Source organism: Quercus suber, unplaced genomic scaffold (assembly GCF_002906115.3).
Source record: "Quercus suber isolate HL8 unplaced genomic scaffold, Cork oak 2.0 scaffold_354, whole genome shotgun sequence".
NCBI classification, from domain to species: domain Eukaryota; kingdom Viridiplantae; phylum Streptophyta; class Magnoliopsida; order Fagales; family Fagaceae; genus Quercus; species Quercus suber.
The window spans coordinates 68,029-82,435 of NW_027069806.1; the positions used below are offsets into that span (position 1 = coordinate 68,029).

At 30.6% G+C, this 14,407-nt stretch overlaps 1 protein-coding gene across 1 annotated transcript; it reads left to right on the top strand.

The window, feature by feature from the left end:
- Positions 1 to 10,465: 10,465 nt before the first annotated feature.
- LOC111988544 (serine/threonine-protein kinase ZRK1) lies at positions 10,466 to 13,414 on the top strand. The gene is given in 4 exon segments (XM_065760140.1): positions 10,466 to 11,033; positions 11,179 to 11,215; positions 12,208 to 12,504; positions 12,506 to 13,414. Coding segments are annotated over 2 exon segments (1,035 nt in total). The 5' UTR covers positions 10,466 to 11,033; positions 11,179 to 11,215; positions 12,208 to 12,222; the 3' UTR covers positions 13,259 to 13,414.
- The last annotated feature ends 993 nt before the right edge of the window (positions 13,415 to 14,407 follow it).

Genomic DNA, 14,407 nt, shown 5'->3' on the forward strand with positions numbered 1-14,407 from the left:
ATATTGAATTCTGGTACAAAACTACAAATAGTTATAATATAATGAGCCTCTAGATAAGGATTTATCCTAAGAGAGTTAATTAGTTAGCAGAATTCTAGGATACTTGCAGCCTAGCACTACTCATTGACTATTTTTTTTTCTCTCTCTTTTTCTTTTTTCTTCATTTCCTATTTTTACAAGATAATGTTGATGGATTAGGAAAGAGTAAACTTGCTAGGCTGTAGTAGAAAAATAGAGAGACAGAGAGATTAAAATTATTACAACCTATAAAACATATGTTTATCCGTGAGAATTGGAAATTGAGAAGTACATGAACAAATTTTGTGGTGGCACGTGGAATTATTATTCATCATTAATTTAATATACATCATGATACTAATTTTTTTTTATATATAGAGGATAGGATATTATGATAATATTCGGTTTTTAATATAAGCATGTGTGGAAATTTATCCACATATATTTGTGGTATTTAACTATTTATCATATTTTAACCTATATCATAACACTTTTTAGATTTGGGTGTATGCAAGATTTAAACGTTAGATATTTTTATTAATAGAAATAATTAACTACCAAATTAAGTAGTAGTATATTTTGGCTTAAAAAAAAAAAAGTAGGTAAGAAGTAATATTTTGGTTACAAAAGTGACGTTAAGTTGAGGTGTCGTGTGATAGTTTGACTTTATCAATTTGCTTAAAGTAGGTAGTTCCGACTTCCAAGTTTGATTTGGTCAGACAAGGAATCCGCTATATATAGGGACTCCATAATCTTCATAAATTACAGCCATTGTGAATAAAGGAAAACGTGGAGTTGCAGCTTTGAAGATATAACTCATTTAATAAAATAAATAAATAAATAAAAACTCTTTTTTAGTTTTTTTTTTAAGGGCCATTTCTCTCTTAATCAATAACCTCTTCTAAGAAAAAATAAATAAATAAATAAATATATATATATATATAGAAAAAGAATTGTTAATGGATGCCCTTAAAACATTGGTTAACAATTTATTTAAAGAAAATTTTTATAGAAAAAGAAAAAAATAATTAATATTTTGACAGTTTTTTTCATTTTCCATAAAAGTGGTGTCAAAACTTTCCTAAAATGAATTTTTAACCATTGCTTTAAAGGCATTTGTTAGTATCACCCATAAAGGAAATATAGAAGATATAACTCATTTTTAGTTGGATTTGAGATTATGTTAATGCATCTCATTCATTCCCCTGTTAACCTATTCATTGTCTTCAATTAATTTAACATAGCAAAAACCACATTATTTTATTTTTTTACTTTAAGGCTCCATTTGGGAGTTCATAAGAGAATGAAATGAAATGGAATAGAATAATCATAAGGGAATAGAAAGGAATGGAATGGAATGCATTTAAGTAAGGGAAAGGAATGGAAAAGAATAGAATGAAATAGAATTAAGTAACCTTGATTGGATGTTTTAAAATAAAGGAATGGAAAAGAATGAAAATGAATGGAATGTAAGTAATCTTGTTTAGGAGCAACATTGAGAGAATTGAATAGAATCATTTTATAACAATATTATTATTAGACCTCTATTTTAAAATAAAGAACTGAATATGTAGGGGTATTCTGGGAGTTTTAGTAAAAAAAATCATTAAATCTAATTTCATTCCCTCACATTCCTCCCAATTTCGGGGGAAATGAAAATTTGAGGTTTTAAGGGAATATAGAGGAATAAGTGTTCTCTTATACCCATTCCATTCCCTCCTACTTCAACTCCAAAACAAGGAAATAAGCTTTCCATTCCCTCCATTAAAACTCCCAAACAAGGGAATGAAAGAATATTTTAAAATGATTATTTTCATTTCTTTCTATTCCATTCCATTCCCTCATCCCAAACGAGGCCTAAATGCCAAACTCACTACATAACATTTGTTGAAGACCTTCCTATTTAAAAAAAAAAAAAAAATCTGTTGATGACCTTATGGCTTATACAACATTATTTTTATTTTGTTACCCTTGCTTCTTGTTTAATATTATCATCGACATATCTCTCTCTCTCTCACACACACACACACACACACACACACACACAACTTTATATTAGATAATAGACTAAAATGCAAATTGCACCATCTAAATTTGGATGAAATTCATTTTAGTTCTCTAACTTTACTTTCTTTCAATTAAGTCTTCTAAGTTTCAAATTTATTTAATTTAGGCCTTCTATCCAATTTTGTTAAAAAATTTCCCATAAAAAAATTATTTTCACATGAAAAAAATCTATAAATTTAATGAAAATATATTATAGATTTTTATGTGAAAAGTTTTTTCAAAAAACCTTTTTTATTACTTAAGTTCATATTTAATGGCAATTTTTCTAACGAAATTGGACAAAAGGCCTGAACTGATAACTTTGAAATTTAGAAAACTTAATTGAATGAAAATCAAGTTTGAGAATTAAGATAAATTTCAGTCAAACTTAGAGAGTATACTTTGCATTTTAGCCTAGATAATATCATCACATATATGACAACTATTATATTACACTAGTTACAGATCTACGCGATGCATGAAAATAAATAATTATTTTGAGATATGGTATAATGTATAATTTATTTACTCAATTTTATTGTAGGATAATTAGTTTTCCTTAAAAATTAAACAATTTCTAAAAGTAATTTCTATCTCTTTATTTTTACAAACATATAATTTTATTGTTTTTGGTGTTTTGATATATATATATATATATATATATAGAGAGAGAGAGAGAAGAGAGAGAGAGAGAGAGAGAGAGAGAGAGAGAGAGAGAGAGAGAGAGAGAGAGAGAGGGGTTCAAGTTACACTTGTGGAGTTACACAATTTTTAAGCCGTAAATTCCTAAAAGATCAAACGGTTAAAAATAAAAAATTGTTATCCATTATTATATCATTAAATATTTACCAAATTAATAGCATTTGCATTATTTCTCTCCTTATTAAATGCTTCTTGTGTCTCTTTTTCTCTCTCCTTATTAAGTTTTTCAATTTTCATTTTAATTCTTTTTTCTATGCAATTCCTAGTACGTTTCCACCATCTCCATCTTTCTATACTTTTCTTATTTTGGTTAGTTTTTTTTCTCCACTAAATGAAACCTATCACTTTCCTCATCCTTTTTAACAAAATGTTCAAGCAAAAATATTCATAGCAGTAGCTACAAATAGCATTAGACAACTACAACAAGACCACAAATTTCTTGAAAAGAACTTCTAATTATTTTTAGTTTAGGTACTTTGTATCTCATGTTCCAATTTTACTTAGTTGATTTTTTTTAAAATATTTTTTAAATGTTTATTGATTTGCAAACAACCTCATCACCTAAGATACAACCTGATTATCTTATCACTAAGGATAAACTTCTACAGACTTAGGACTTTTATTTGGTTTGGTTGCCGGATATGTTCTTATCTCTATCTCTTGTAGTTGAACTCAAACTAGAATCCTTAATAGGGCTCAAGTAATCATAGCATAGACAATTATGTTTTTTATTTTGAAACTTTTCTTTGCAGAGTTGAGTTGTTATTCCATAAGATCATAACAATGTAATTTGATATTTCTTAATTATCAAAACCATGGAAATGGTTGGTGGAGCTATTGGATTTGTATGTATCAGGGTTTTTTTTTTTGTTTTTTATTTTATTTTTATTTTTAAATGTGGGTTTAAAGGGTGGGTTTATTAATTCTTTAAACTTTGCTTTTACCCTATAGAGTTATCCTGAAGATCACATGTTTTGTTTTTAACTTTTAAGTTATTCTTAGATTTCATTGCAATGGGACTTAGTCAATTAGATACGACTAATCTCCACACAAAGAGAGAGAGAGCCAAGCTAATTTCCGATTTCTTGATTCTCAAAAAAAAAAAAAAAAAATGATGCCTTTTCATTCTATCATGCTTGAAAATTTTGTAAAAAAGGGATGAGGATCTATTTAGGAGAAAAAAAAAATTAATTGAAGGAAATAGTAGAAAGTTGAGAGAGTAGACTTGTGATAAGGAACTCAAAAAACACAACACTGAAATGTATCAGTCCAAAGTAGAGATATTAAAAGACATAAAAATTAATTAATCGAAACCAAAAGTGGAGTTGCAATAAATAGAGAGAGAGAGAGAGAGAGCATAATCACATTTAAGAGAAACTAAGAGAGAATAACAAATTTATAGAATAAAAGACGATGATAAGAATATTCAAAATAAAAGGCATAGTTGCAAACACCAAATTCTCCAAGTCATGTTATGTAAACATTATATCATTATATACCATATATTTATAATAAAATAAGTTACATATAACTATCAAAGAAAAAAAGATAATTTTTTTCTCAAAAAAGAAAAAGAAAAAAAAATATAACAACTTAAAAACACAACCAAATTATATCAACTTAAAGTATAGTTCAACACAAAAATTCTTTAACTTAAAGTAGAGATGCAAGATTAAAAAAAAAAAAAAAAAAAAAAAAAAAAAAAAAAGAGAGAGAGAGAGAGAGAGAGAGAGAGAGAGAGAGAGAGAGAGAGAGAGAGAGAGAGAGCATAATCACATTTAAGAGAAACTAAGAGAGAATAACAAATTTATAGAATAAAAGATGATGATAAGAATATTCAAAATAAAAGGCATAGTTGTAAACACCAAATTCTCCAAGTCATGTTATGTAAACATTATATCATTATATACCATATATTTATAATAAAATAAGTTACATATAACTATCAAAGAAAAAAAGATAATTTTTTTCTCAAAAAAGAAAAAGAAAAAAAAAATATAACAAATTAAAAACACAACCAAATTATATCAACTTAAAGTATAGTTCAACACAAAAATTCTTTAACTTAAAGTAGAGACGCAAGATTTAAAAAAAAAAAAAAATACACACACACATAGTAATCACCTTTTTGTGTGAGTAAAAATTTCAGAACAAAAATTCATTAACCTAAAGTAGAGATGCAAAAAAGAATTATAAATCCACCAAAAATGAAGAGAGAGAGAGAGAGAGAGAGAGAGAGAGAGAGAGTAATCACCTTCTTGTGTGGGAAGAATATGGATTGAATTAAGAATTCATATAAACTAGGCATTCCACCTTTGATAGACTCACCAATCAACTTGTACAAATTGTTGAAAGTTTTTCATCCCTTTTGTGAGAGTCCAGGATTTTTGGGTGCTCTCAACCAAAAGAGATAGGCATCGGCGCCCCTCTTTTGGGATTATGTGGAGTTGCCACTTATTTTATAAGAAAAATAGGAAAACTACAAAAGAGTACAAAATATCTTAATAATAAAAATTCTCATTAATTAGAATAAATACAATTTGATAAAAAGAACTATACATAGCTTTGTTTCCTAGCGTACAATCTAATAGGAAAACTATACAAAAGAGTACAAAATATCTGAATAATAAAAATTCTCATTAATTAGAATAAATACAATTTGATAAAAAGAACTATACATAGCTTTGTTTCCTAGCATGCAATCTAATAAAAAAATTACAAAGCCTTGTTTCCTAGTTACAATCTATCAAAAGAAAAGATAAAACACTATTTTATGAACCAAAATCTATGGTTTGGGGGCAGGTTATAAAATGGAAAAGTGTTAGGCACTTATTCTGCTTGGACAGAGTTTAGTCTTCTAGACTCTAAATGATCATCAAGTACCCATATGCAAAATGTTAATGAGATGTGACAAATACTATGTCAAATTCTTGATCTAGGGTTAAAAACAGGTTATAAAATGGAAAAGTGTTAGGCACTTATTCTGCTTGGACAGAGTTTAGTCTTCTAGACTCTAAATGATCATCAAGTACCCATATGCAAAATGTTAATGAGATGTGACAAATACTATGTCAAATTCTTGATCTAGGGTTAAAATACCATTTAAGAATCCTAGATCGGCATTCCTATTTTGAATGAAAAAGGTTTGATGAGATTGCCTTATTAAAATTTTAGATTTGAGTTTCCATGGTGAGAAAGAATGAGTTTTTAATAAAAATTTAGATCTGGTTTTATTTTTATAAATATAAGAGAAAACAGATTTTTTTTATGAAAATGCAAATTTTTGTTGAAAAATACAAATTTGGTTTTGTTTTGAAAATACAAATTAGATTTTTATGAAAAATACAGATCTGGTTTTTATGAAGTAGAAAAGAATGAATTTTTGTGATAGATTTTCTTGCAAATCTAATATCTTGAGAGAAATTTAACCCTAGATCTATGCATGTTAATCAATCAACAGATTAAAATCTAAACTGATCATGTGAATTTTTTTGAAAGGGAAAGTATGCAATAAACATGTTAAGAAAACAATTATGTAAACAATGAAAAAAATAGACACATGTTAATGAAAGATAGAGCAAAAACAAAAGCATGTTTGTGAGAAACAAGATAAAAACATACCTACTTGAATGTATTCTACAAGAGGGGATTATTTTAGAAATTATATAGAATGAATCTCTTTGAGATCTAAAATAGGGTCACTTAACAGAAAAGAAATTTCTAAAGCAAAGCTTCCAAAATTCTTTTAACGTAAGGGGAGAGAGGGGTGCTGAATTTTGGGGTTTCTCCTCTATTTATAGAGGTTTATCTGCTTAAAAAATAAGCTAGGGTTGCTTAAAAAATCAGCAGACACAAATTGGGTTAGGTTTTATCCCTAAAAAATCGAATCTGATGGGTCTTGACTTGAACCAAATGTATTTGGGCCTAATTTTTATTTTGTGCCAATTGGCACTGTGGAAGTGCCAATTGGCACTCTGTGTGCTTCATTCAGTTTCATCTTTTTTTATGTTTTGGACTTTTTTTTTTAATGCATATTTTTGAGCCAGGAATTGTACATGGACGTATGTTGAACTTTTGTATTCCTAATAAAATCCATTTTAACTTGATAATTAAATCCTTAACAATAATTATCTTAGAGATAATTACCTTTAAAACTTAATTATCAATCCAATTTCAACATTATTAGACCATCCATTTTATTCTCCTGCGACCAAAATTATTTAATCAAAATCAACAACCAATCATAAAAATATATTTAATTAATTTTAATTTTCAATCAATCAGAATTAATGTCAATTAATCATGTGTGATCAGTTCCACCCAAATGAATGCATGTAAACCGTGAAAATTTGATTTCGTGATATCTTTCAATTCGACAATCCAATTTAGAAACCAGACATATCGTCATGATCGTTAGAATTTCAAGATCATTTTTATAATATGTGATGAATGATTTAATGCATGAAATGCAATTATGATTTTTGGGTACTTAGAATGATTATCTTAATCATTTTCCAAAGTTAAATCATTGGTGCAAAATTGAGTGTCTACACCTTCAGCATCACTAGAGCACCTTTAGTACCTTTCATAATTCCTCCACTAGAAGAACATCCATAATGGAAGCTATGATACCAATTGTTGTGCAACAACAAGAGTTCTAACATAAATTTTCATTGTGATTTGAGGCTAGTAGAGGTGCATTTGCATGATTAATAAAACAAAATATCCATGCAAGACAACAATATTTAATATGGTTCAGCCAACTCCATGTTTACATCCCCCCAACCAAAATATCCACTATCAATAATATGGATTATAATGATATTAATCAACACTCAACAAACCTCACCAACATAAACTCACAAAATCAAAGTCCAATACACCCTATAACTCTCTCATACTCACAAAACAATCAAACTCTTAACACACAACCATTGGTAATCTTTCAACCCCAAATAATCTACCAACTCCTCTTCAAAGAAACTCACCATGTTCATCTAGGATTTTTTCACCTCTCTCCACATGTGAGGAACTTTAGGCAAAAGCCACCAAATCCTTTGCAACAATGCCTATTTATAAGGCTTCAAACATATTTCTTAATGAACAAGGAATAACCATTACTTCTTCAATAAGGAATAGTTTCTCTTTTATGACAACGAGAATCCTTGTCTTCCACAACAAGGAAAAACAACTCATTCTAAGCCAAGAAAACCCAAACCAAAACTAATTAAGAATTTGAGGTAATATTCAACATAAGGAAAGAAGCCAATTGGAGAAAAAGAATAAAAAAAAGGTCAAAAACTCAGAATCAGAATTTTTTTTTTGCGTACATCTCAGTATTTTGGGCATAATTCTCAACTATGCTAGTGGATTGACTAGAAAAGCTAACTCAAAGAGCTAAATATTTGTAGCAAGCCCAAATTCTCACTTATACTAGGACAAAATCACCCCGCAACATGGGTTTGAAAATCTAACGAATTTCTCAATCCAAATTTCATTATTCTTTGAGGGTTTACTCCTTGTCCAACTTGTATTAGGAGTGTGTATGCTTATATAAAGGCTTAGATCAGTTTGAGAAAGGGGGCATTGCTAGAGCTGTAACATGAAATACATAGAGGCATAAAGAGAAGCTGCTGATGGTAGCTACCTCTGTGGCTTTCCTCCATGACAATTTTCTTTTTTTAGTTTAATGTTTAGTATTTTATTTTCATTTTTCTTTCAATTACCATGAGTAGCTAAATTTTTTTATTAAGTTTGTGGATAAAATCTTGTTAAAGATTACCAGTATTATTTATGAGATTTAATTTTTCGCATCGTAGTTATTCTTTAATGATTTAAATTGTTCTTACTTCATCTCAATTGACTAAGATAAGCTTCTTAATATAAGCTCAATCATGTTTTCTCATGATTTTGGATTTATCTTAATTGATTGAATGTTTGGTTTATTATTTCTTTATTTTAAAGTTGGATACCTCTTTTGATTTATTTGTCAGCTTATACAATTGATGATTTGATTTTTAAATTTGATATCTCTTGTGATTTGTTTGTCAATAGATAATTTGATTTTATATTTTGGAAGCGAATAAGAGAATGCTTTAGATTTTTAAAATAGGGATTTTGATGAGCATATTTTCCATTATCATGCAGTAGTTGAGAAAATTAATGATCATAAATATTTGCTAATATGATTTACAAGGAGGATTTCAAAATCTTGATTCCTCTTTCTTGATTGTTTAATATCTTTATTGCTTTATATTATATTTTTTTCTTAGATTAATTTCTTGTCTAGTTTATTTAATTTCAAAGTAATCAAATTTTATTGAACTAGATTAAGATTTATTTAGTTAAAGTTTCATTAATTTTCCTACGTTCATACAAGTCTCCGTAGGTTCGACCTTGTGCTTACCCAACTATACTTGGGTACGGTTCGTGTACTTGCAAGCATTTTTAAATTTCACAACACATCTATTCCTCCACTCCAACCTCTTTCTATGGCAAAGCCACCCTCTTAGCGGTTTATAATATTAATATATGCCCCTCACCCTCACCTTTGTTGCATGGTCACATACCTCATGAACGCTTCTTTGTCACACCTCTTAACTACATTCACTTCAAGAATTTTTGGATGTGCTTGCTTTGTTTACCTTCCAACCTATAAAAGCACTAAACTTCAGCCACACTGTATTATTTTCTAGACCACATAATTGAACAAAAGAAATACAAAATGTTACCTTCAACCTACTCTGCATGTTTGACCCCCTTCAACCTACTCTCATTGAGGTTTGCTAATGATCTGTCAGTCCAGCCCAAGCTCAAAAGAAGAATATGGTGAAAATTAATAATCAACCAATTAGACTTGAACTTGAAGCACAATTGTTATTGCAAAACAAAACACACACAGCGATTGTGAACAAATTAAACAATAGGAGGTCCAGATAGGTCTTAAATCTTTAAAATGGCATAGAGGCACTTACTAAATTCCAACTCAGACTCCATGCTTTCACAAAAATCTAGAATAGTTTCTTGGGTTTGATCATGTCACATTTTAGTCCGCAAAATTTCATATGTTACATTTATACTACTAAGGTTAGGACTAAAATGAAACTTTTAGGCTTTCATCCAATTCTAAATGAACAAATTTTATATTTTGTGGACAAATTTACCCTAAATGAAACAAGTTTAGCGGTCTGATTTGCTCAATGACTCATGAATGCAATTATAAAAAGCACGTCAAGTCAGTACACTGATATTAGCTTTCTATTTGTTAGGGCCATGGTGCAATCAAAAGAAATAGGACCAAAATGGAAAACCCCACACCCCAAACTTAAAAAAAGAAAAAAAGAAACCTGGTCCACAAATTTGATCTCTTTATATTATATATATATATATATATATATTTTTTTTTTCCTGGCTCTCAACAGGACAACCTATGAAACACGGGTGCATTTCTAATTCAGGTGCAGTTTGAGACTTGAAAATTTTAAAAAAAAAAAGGGTCGGATGCGACGATTAAAAAATTATTAAAATATTTTTATTTATATTTTTTATATATATTTTTACTATTAAAATATTTTTAAAAAACTCATTACTATTGCCTTGATTCACAAAAAAAAAAAAAAAAAACGCAAAACAAAAAAGAAAACACAAAAGAAAGACCTACTGCAGATGTAGCCGGTCTGTTTGGTGATCCATATGTGAACCTAGAATTATAGTTTCTTGCTAAGTTTGAAGTTGACAACTGAGTTCCAACAAAACCAGGCAAAACTTATAACTAAAAACACCACACAATGTCAAATTGTCAATATATATGTCATCCATTTCAATCTCCACTTTGTACAAAGATTTTTGAGAAAGTGAAATTTATCAAGCACCCACCTAGAGAAAATATAAGAACAAAAGCTTATTGATGTATACACAAGGTCAATAGGTCATCCAAAGGCATCCAAAGCCGATTTCGGCTGTTCCAGCATGATTTAAGGACGATTTTGGCCTGTTTCGGCCGTTTCAGTCGCCGGCCGATACGGCCCGATTCTAGCTGGTTTGGCGCGAATCAAGCCGATTCGGCCCGAATCCGAGAAAAAAAAAAAAAAGCTCAGATGCGGCACCAATGTGCGGACAGCCACATCGGACGCTGCACCCCGCGTCGAGCCGCGTCGGACTCCGGTGCGGCACCCTCCCAGCCGTGTCTGTGCATCATAGGGTACAACACACTAGTGTATTAGGTGAAGGTGTTGAAGAGAAACTCCAAGGAAACTGTCTAGTCATTGGTATGAAATTTCTTAGTTTCTGACCTTTCTTAAGTTGACTAAGAAGTTTTTTCCTTTACTCTTTGTATAAATATTGTGAGCAAGACTTCTACATTCACAAGCTAGCAAAAACTGATGCAAGTTTGTTATGCTTCGCATTTTAAAGCTGCAACTCGATCTCTCTCTCTCTGGATTCTTCACAGGTACATTCTCTTTACCACCCTTAATTTTGAGTTACTATATGTGTCTGCAACTACAAACTCTTGGCCAGTCCAAAATATCCTTAACGATAAGTAGTATTAGAGGATCAATTTCCTTTGTGGATTATTTGTAATATAACTATGAACGTGTCTAAAGCAGGATTAAGATCATTCTATCTTAAGATTTCTGTTCTTATTGATTTGCTTCGGCTTAATTAAAAATTGTCTTAATTGGATCTATGTTCATATTTGTAACCTTTGTTAATCCTGAGGGAATATTAAAAAAAAAAAAAAAGTATTTTCAGTAAAATTTTACTCAAGGAAAATAACCACTCTAGGATGTTTGGCTCTTGAAATGGTTTCATTTTTTTAGTTTATCGGAACTAAGCCCTCAGATTTATATGGGTTCAAAAGACTAAGAAATTTGATGGACAAGTGTTCTCTGTATCATTGAAAATTTGTTATGGTTTTATAGAATATTTCCTACCAGAACAATTACCCATAATGAGCTAAATTGATCTAAGCTCACGTATGCAATTTTTCTTTTTAATAAAAAAATGGCATAGCCTACTCTCCCTTTATTAGAAGAATCAGGGTACAAATCTTCTCTACTCCATTTTACTATCGAATTATAAATAAATAAAAAATCATAATAATAACTCTTTTGGCCAAGAACATAGTAGCTCAGTGGCATAGCCTGCTCTCCCTTTATTAGGAGAATTAGGTACAAATCATTAAAAAAAGAAAAATCATAACAATAATAACTTTCTGATGCTTAGGTAGGTAATATGTTTCAAAATCGTGCAATTCATGATTTACATGGTGGCAGAGTACTACTGGTTTAATACTCTATATTGTGCATGAGGATGACCATTTTGATATCTTAGCAAATATTGATCAATGGCTTCCAAGTATCTTCATTTAATGCCAAATTATAGCCTCTTTATGTCTAAACTTATTATGTATGCGTATTAATATTCTATCTGTAATCTAAGGGTTTGGTGGACAAGATGATTTCTTGTTTGAAGAAGAAAAGGAAAGCAAAAGATCAGGAGACACCATTTATGAAGAATGGAAGTCTATTATTAGAGGAGCTAATTGCCTTTTGCAATGGAAAAAGCAATCCTATCCGTGTCTTCTCTGCTGAAGAGCTCAGAAAAGCAACACACAACTATGACCGGCGTCAATGTATTATGTGGGATTGTGATTTCAAATTATATAAGGGTTCTCTGGAAGACCGCTTACTTTCAGTTAAAAAAGTACCACACAGAAGAAAAAGGGTATTCTGTTATGGAAGACATTACGCTTGGCATTATTAAAGACATTGTGGTGGGATCGCAAATGAGTGTTCACCAAAATGTTCTAAAACTCTTAGGATGCTGCTTAGAGACCAAATATCCAACTCCAGTGTATGAATTTGTGGGGGATAAAGTTCTCTCCAAATATGTCAAACCAACTGGGACAGTCCACTTTGAGCCCTTAACATGGAAATGCAGGTTAAGGATCGCAATGGGCATAGCTAATGCAGTTGCATATCTCCATACTGCATTTTCCAGGCCTGTTGTCCATAGAGATGTTAGGTCAGCCATCATTATATTAGATGAGAATAATGTTGCCAAACTGATTGATTTCTCACTCTCAATATCTATTCCTAAAGGTGAACAACATGTAGAAGATGCAGTACGTGGGAGAATAGGGATTGGTGCACTTGAATATTTTACTACAGGCTATATAACTGAGAAGGTTGATGTGCATACTTATGGTGTGCTTCTACTTGGGCTTTTGGCTGGATGGATGTTGAAGACTCCACAATGCAATTATGCGGAGTCCTCTTTACCACAGTTTGTGAAGCCATATCATGACCAAAATCGGTTGATTGAAATCGTAGATCCGATGTTACTAAAAGAAGGAATTAATCAGGAACAATTTCTAGCTTTTGCACAGATTGCCTTGGGTTGCATCTCTGATACAGCAGAAGATAGGCCAACAATGATTGATGCGGCAAAACAACTCAGGAAAATTTATGAGTCTGTCTCACCTCCTTAACTTATCTTAGCTCTATGCAGATTGATTAACATTCAAGAAATTCTATGCGCTATATAGCTTTTGAAAGCACAAACTTGTCATCAAAGATGGAGTCATCGATTTAAATTCCATGTCACAATTTTTAATCAATGTTATTGACCCAGTGAATTTCTAACATTCCGATTGAGTTTTTTTTTTCTTATTTTATCTTTATAAATTCAAGCAGCCTTTTGTGATCTACCTGCCAACAAATAGTGGAACGTTTACTTATTCTTTTTGTTGATTTCATATTGAAATTAACATTTTTTATGTAGTGACCCAAAAGAAGGTTTTGTATTTCATAGAATCCCACATTGCCTAGGGAAGCACACGGGGGTGGGGCGTGACAGATGATATCAAAGCCATGCCCTAGCTAGAAGTGTGGGCCCCACATGTGAGGACACGTGTGCCCATAAAGGGGATGGATTGTAGTGACCCAAAAAGGAGTCTTACATTTTATGGAATCTCACATTGCCTAAGGAAGCACATGGGGATGTGCTTATAAGGAATGCCCTTCCTTGTTGTGTATAAGGCCTTTCCTCCAGCGCAACCTAGGGAACAACAAAACCTTGAGAGACTGAAAGAGCCTTCGGGCCGCCCAAAGAGGACAATATCATGCACACGGGGGAGGGACGTGACATTTTATGTCTCTAAATTACATTAACTAGACACAAACCCATACGATGCGTGAGAATATATAATTATTTTGTAATATGGTGTAACATATGATTTTTTATTTAAAATTTACTGAAGATAATTTGTTCCCCTTAAAAATTAAACTATTTCTAAAAGTATTTTCCATCTCTCTATCTCTATTCTCTACAAATATATCATTCTATTATTTCTGATTTTTTTTTTTTGGAAAAACTTTAGGTGTGTTTGATTGATATTATTTATTTATTTTTTTTTTTTCAAGTGATCTATATTCTTCCCACTTTTGTTATAGTGTGTTATGTTTTATTTTTTTTCCCCTACAACTAAATGTTTTTAAGTTTCAAATTGATTATTTAAATTTCTATTATCTTAAGGAGAATATCATAATAATCAAACCCCATCATAAATTTACAATTGATAGGCATATTCAAATACATAGTCATGTTGATTTTATTTTTATATAAACTCAAATTCCCA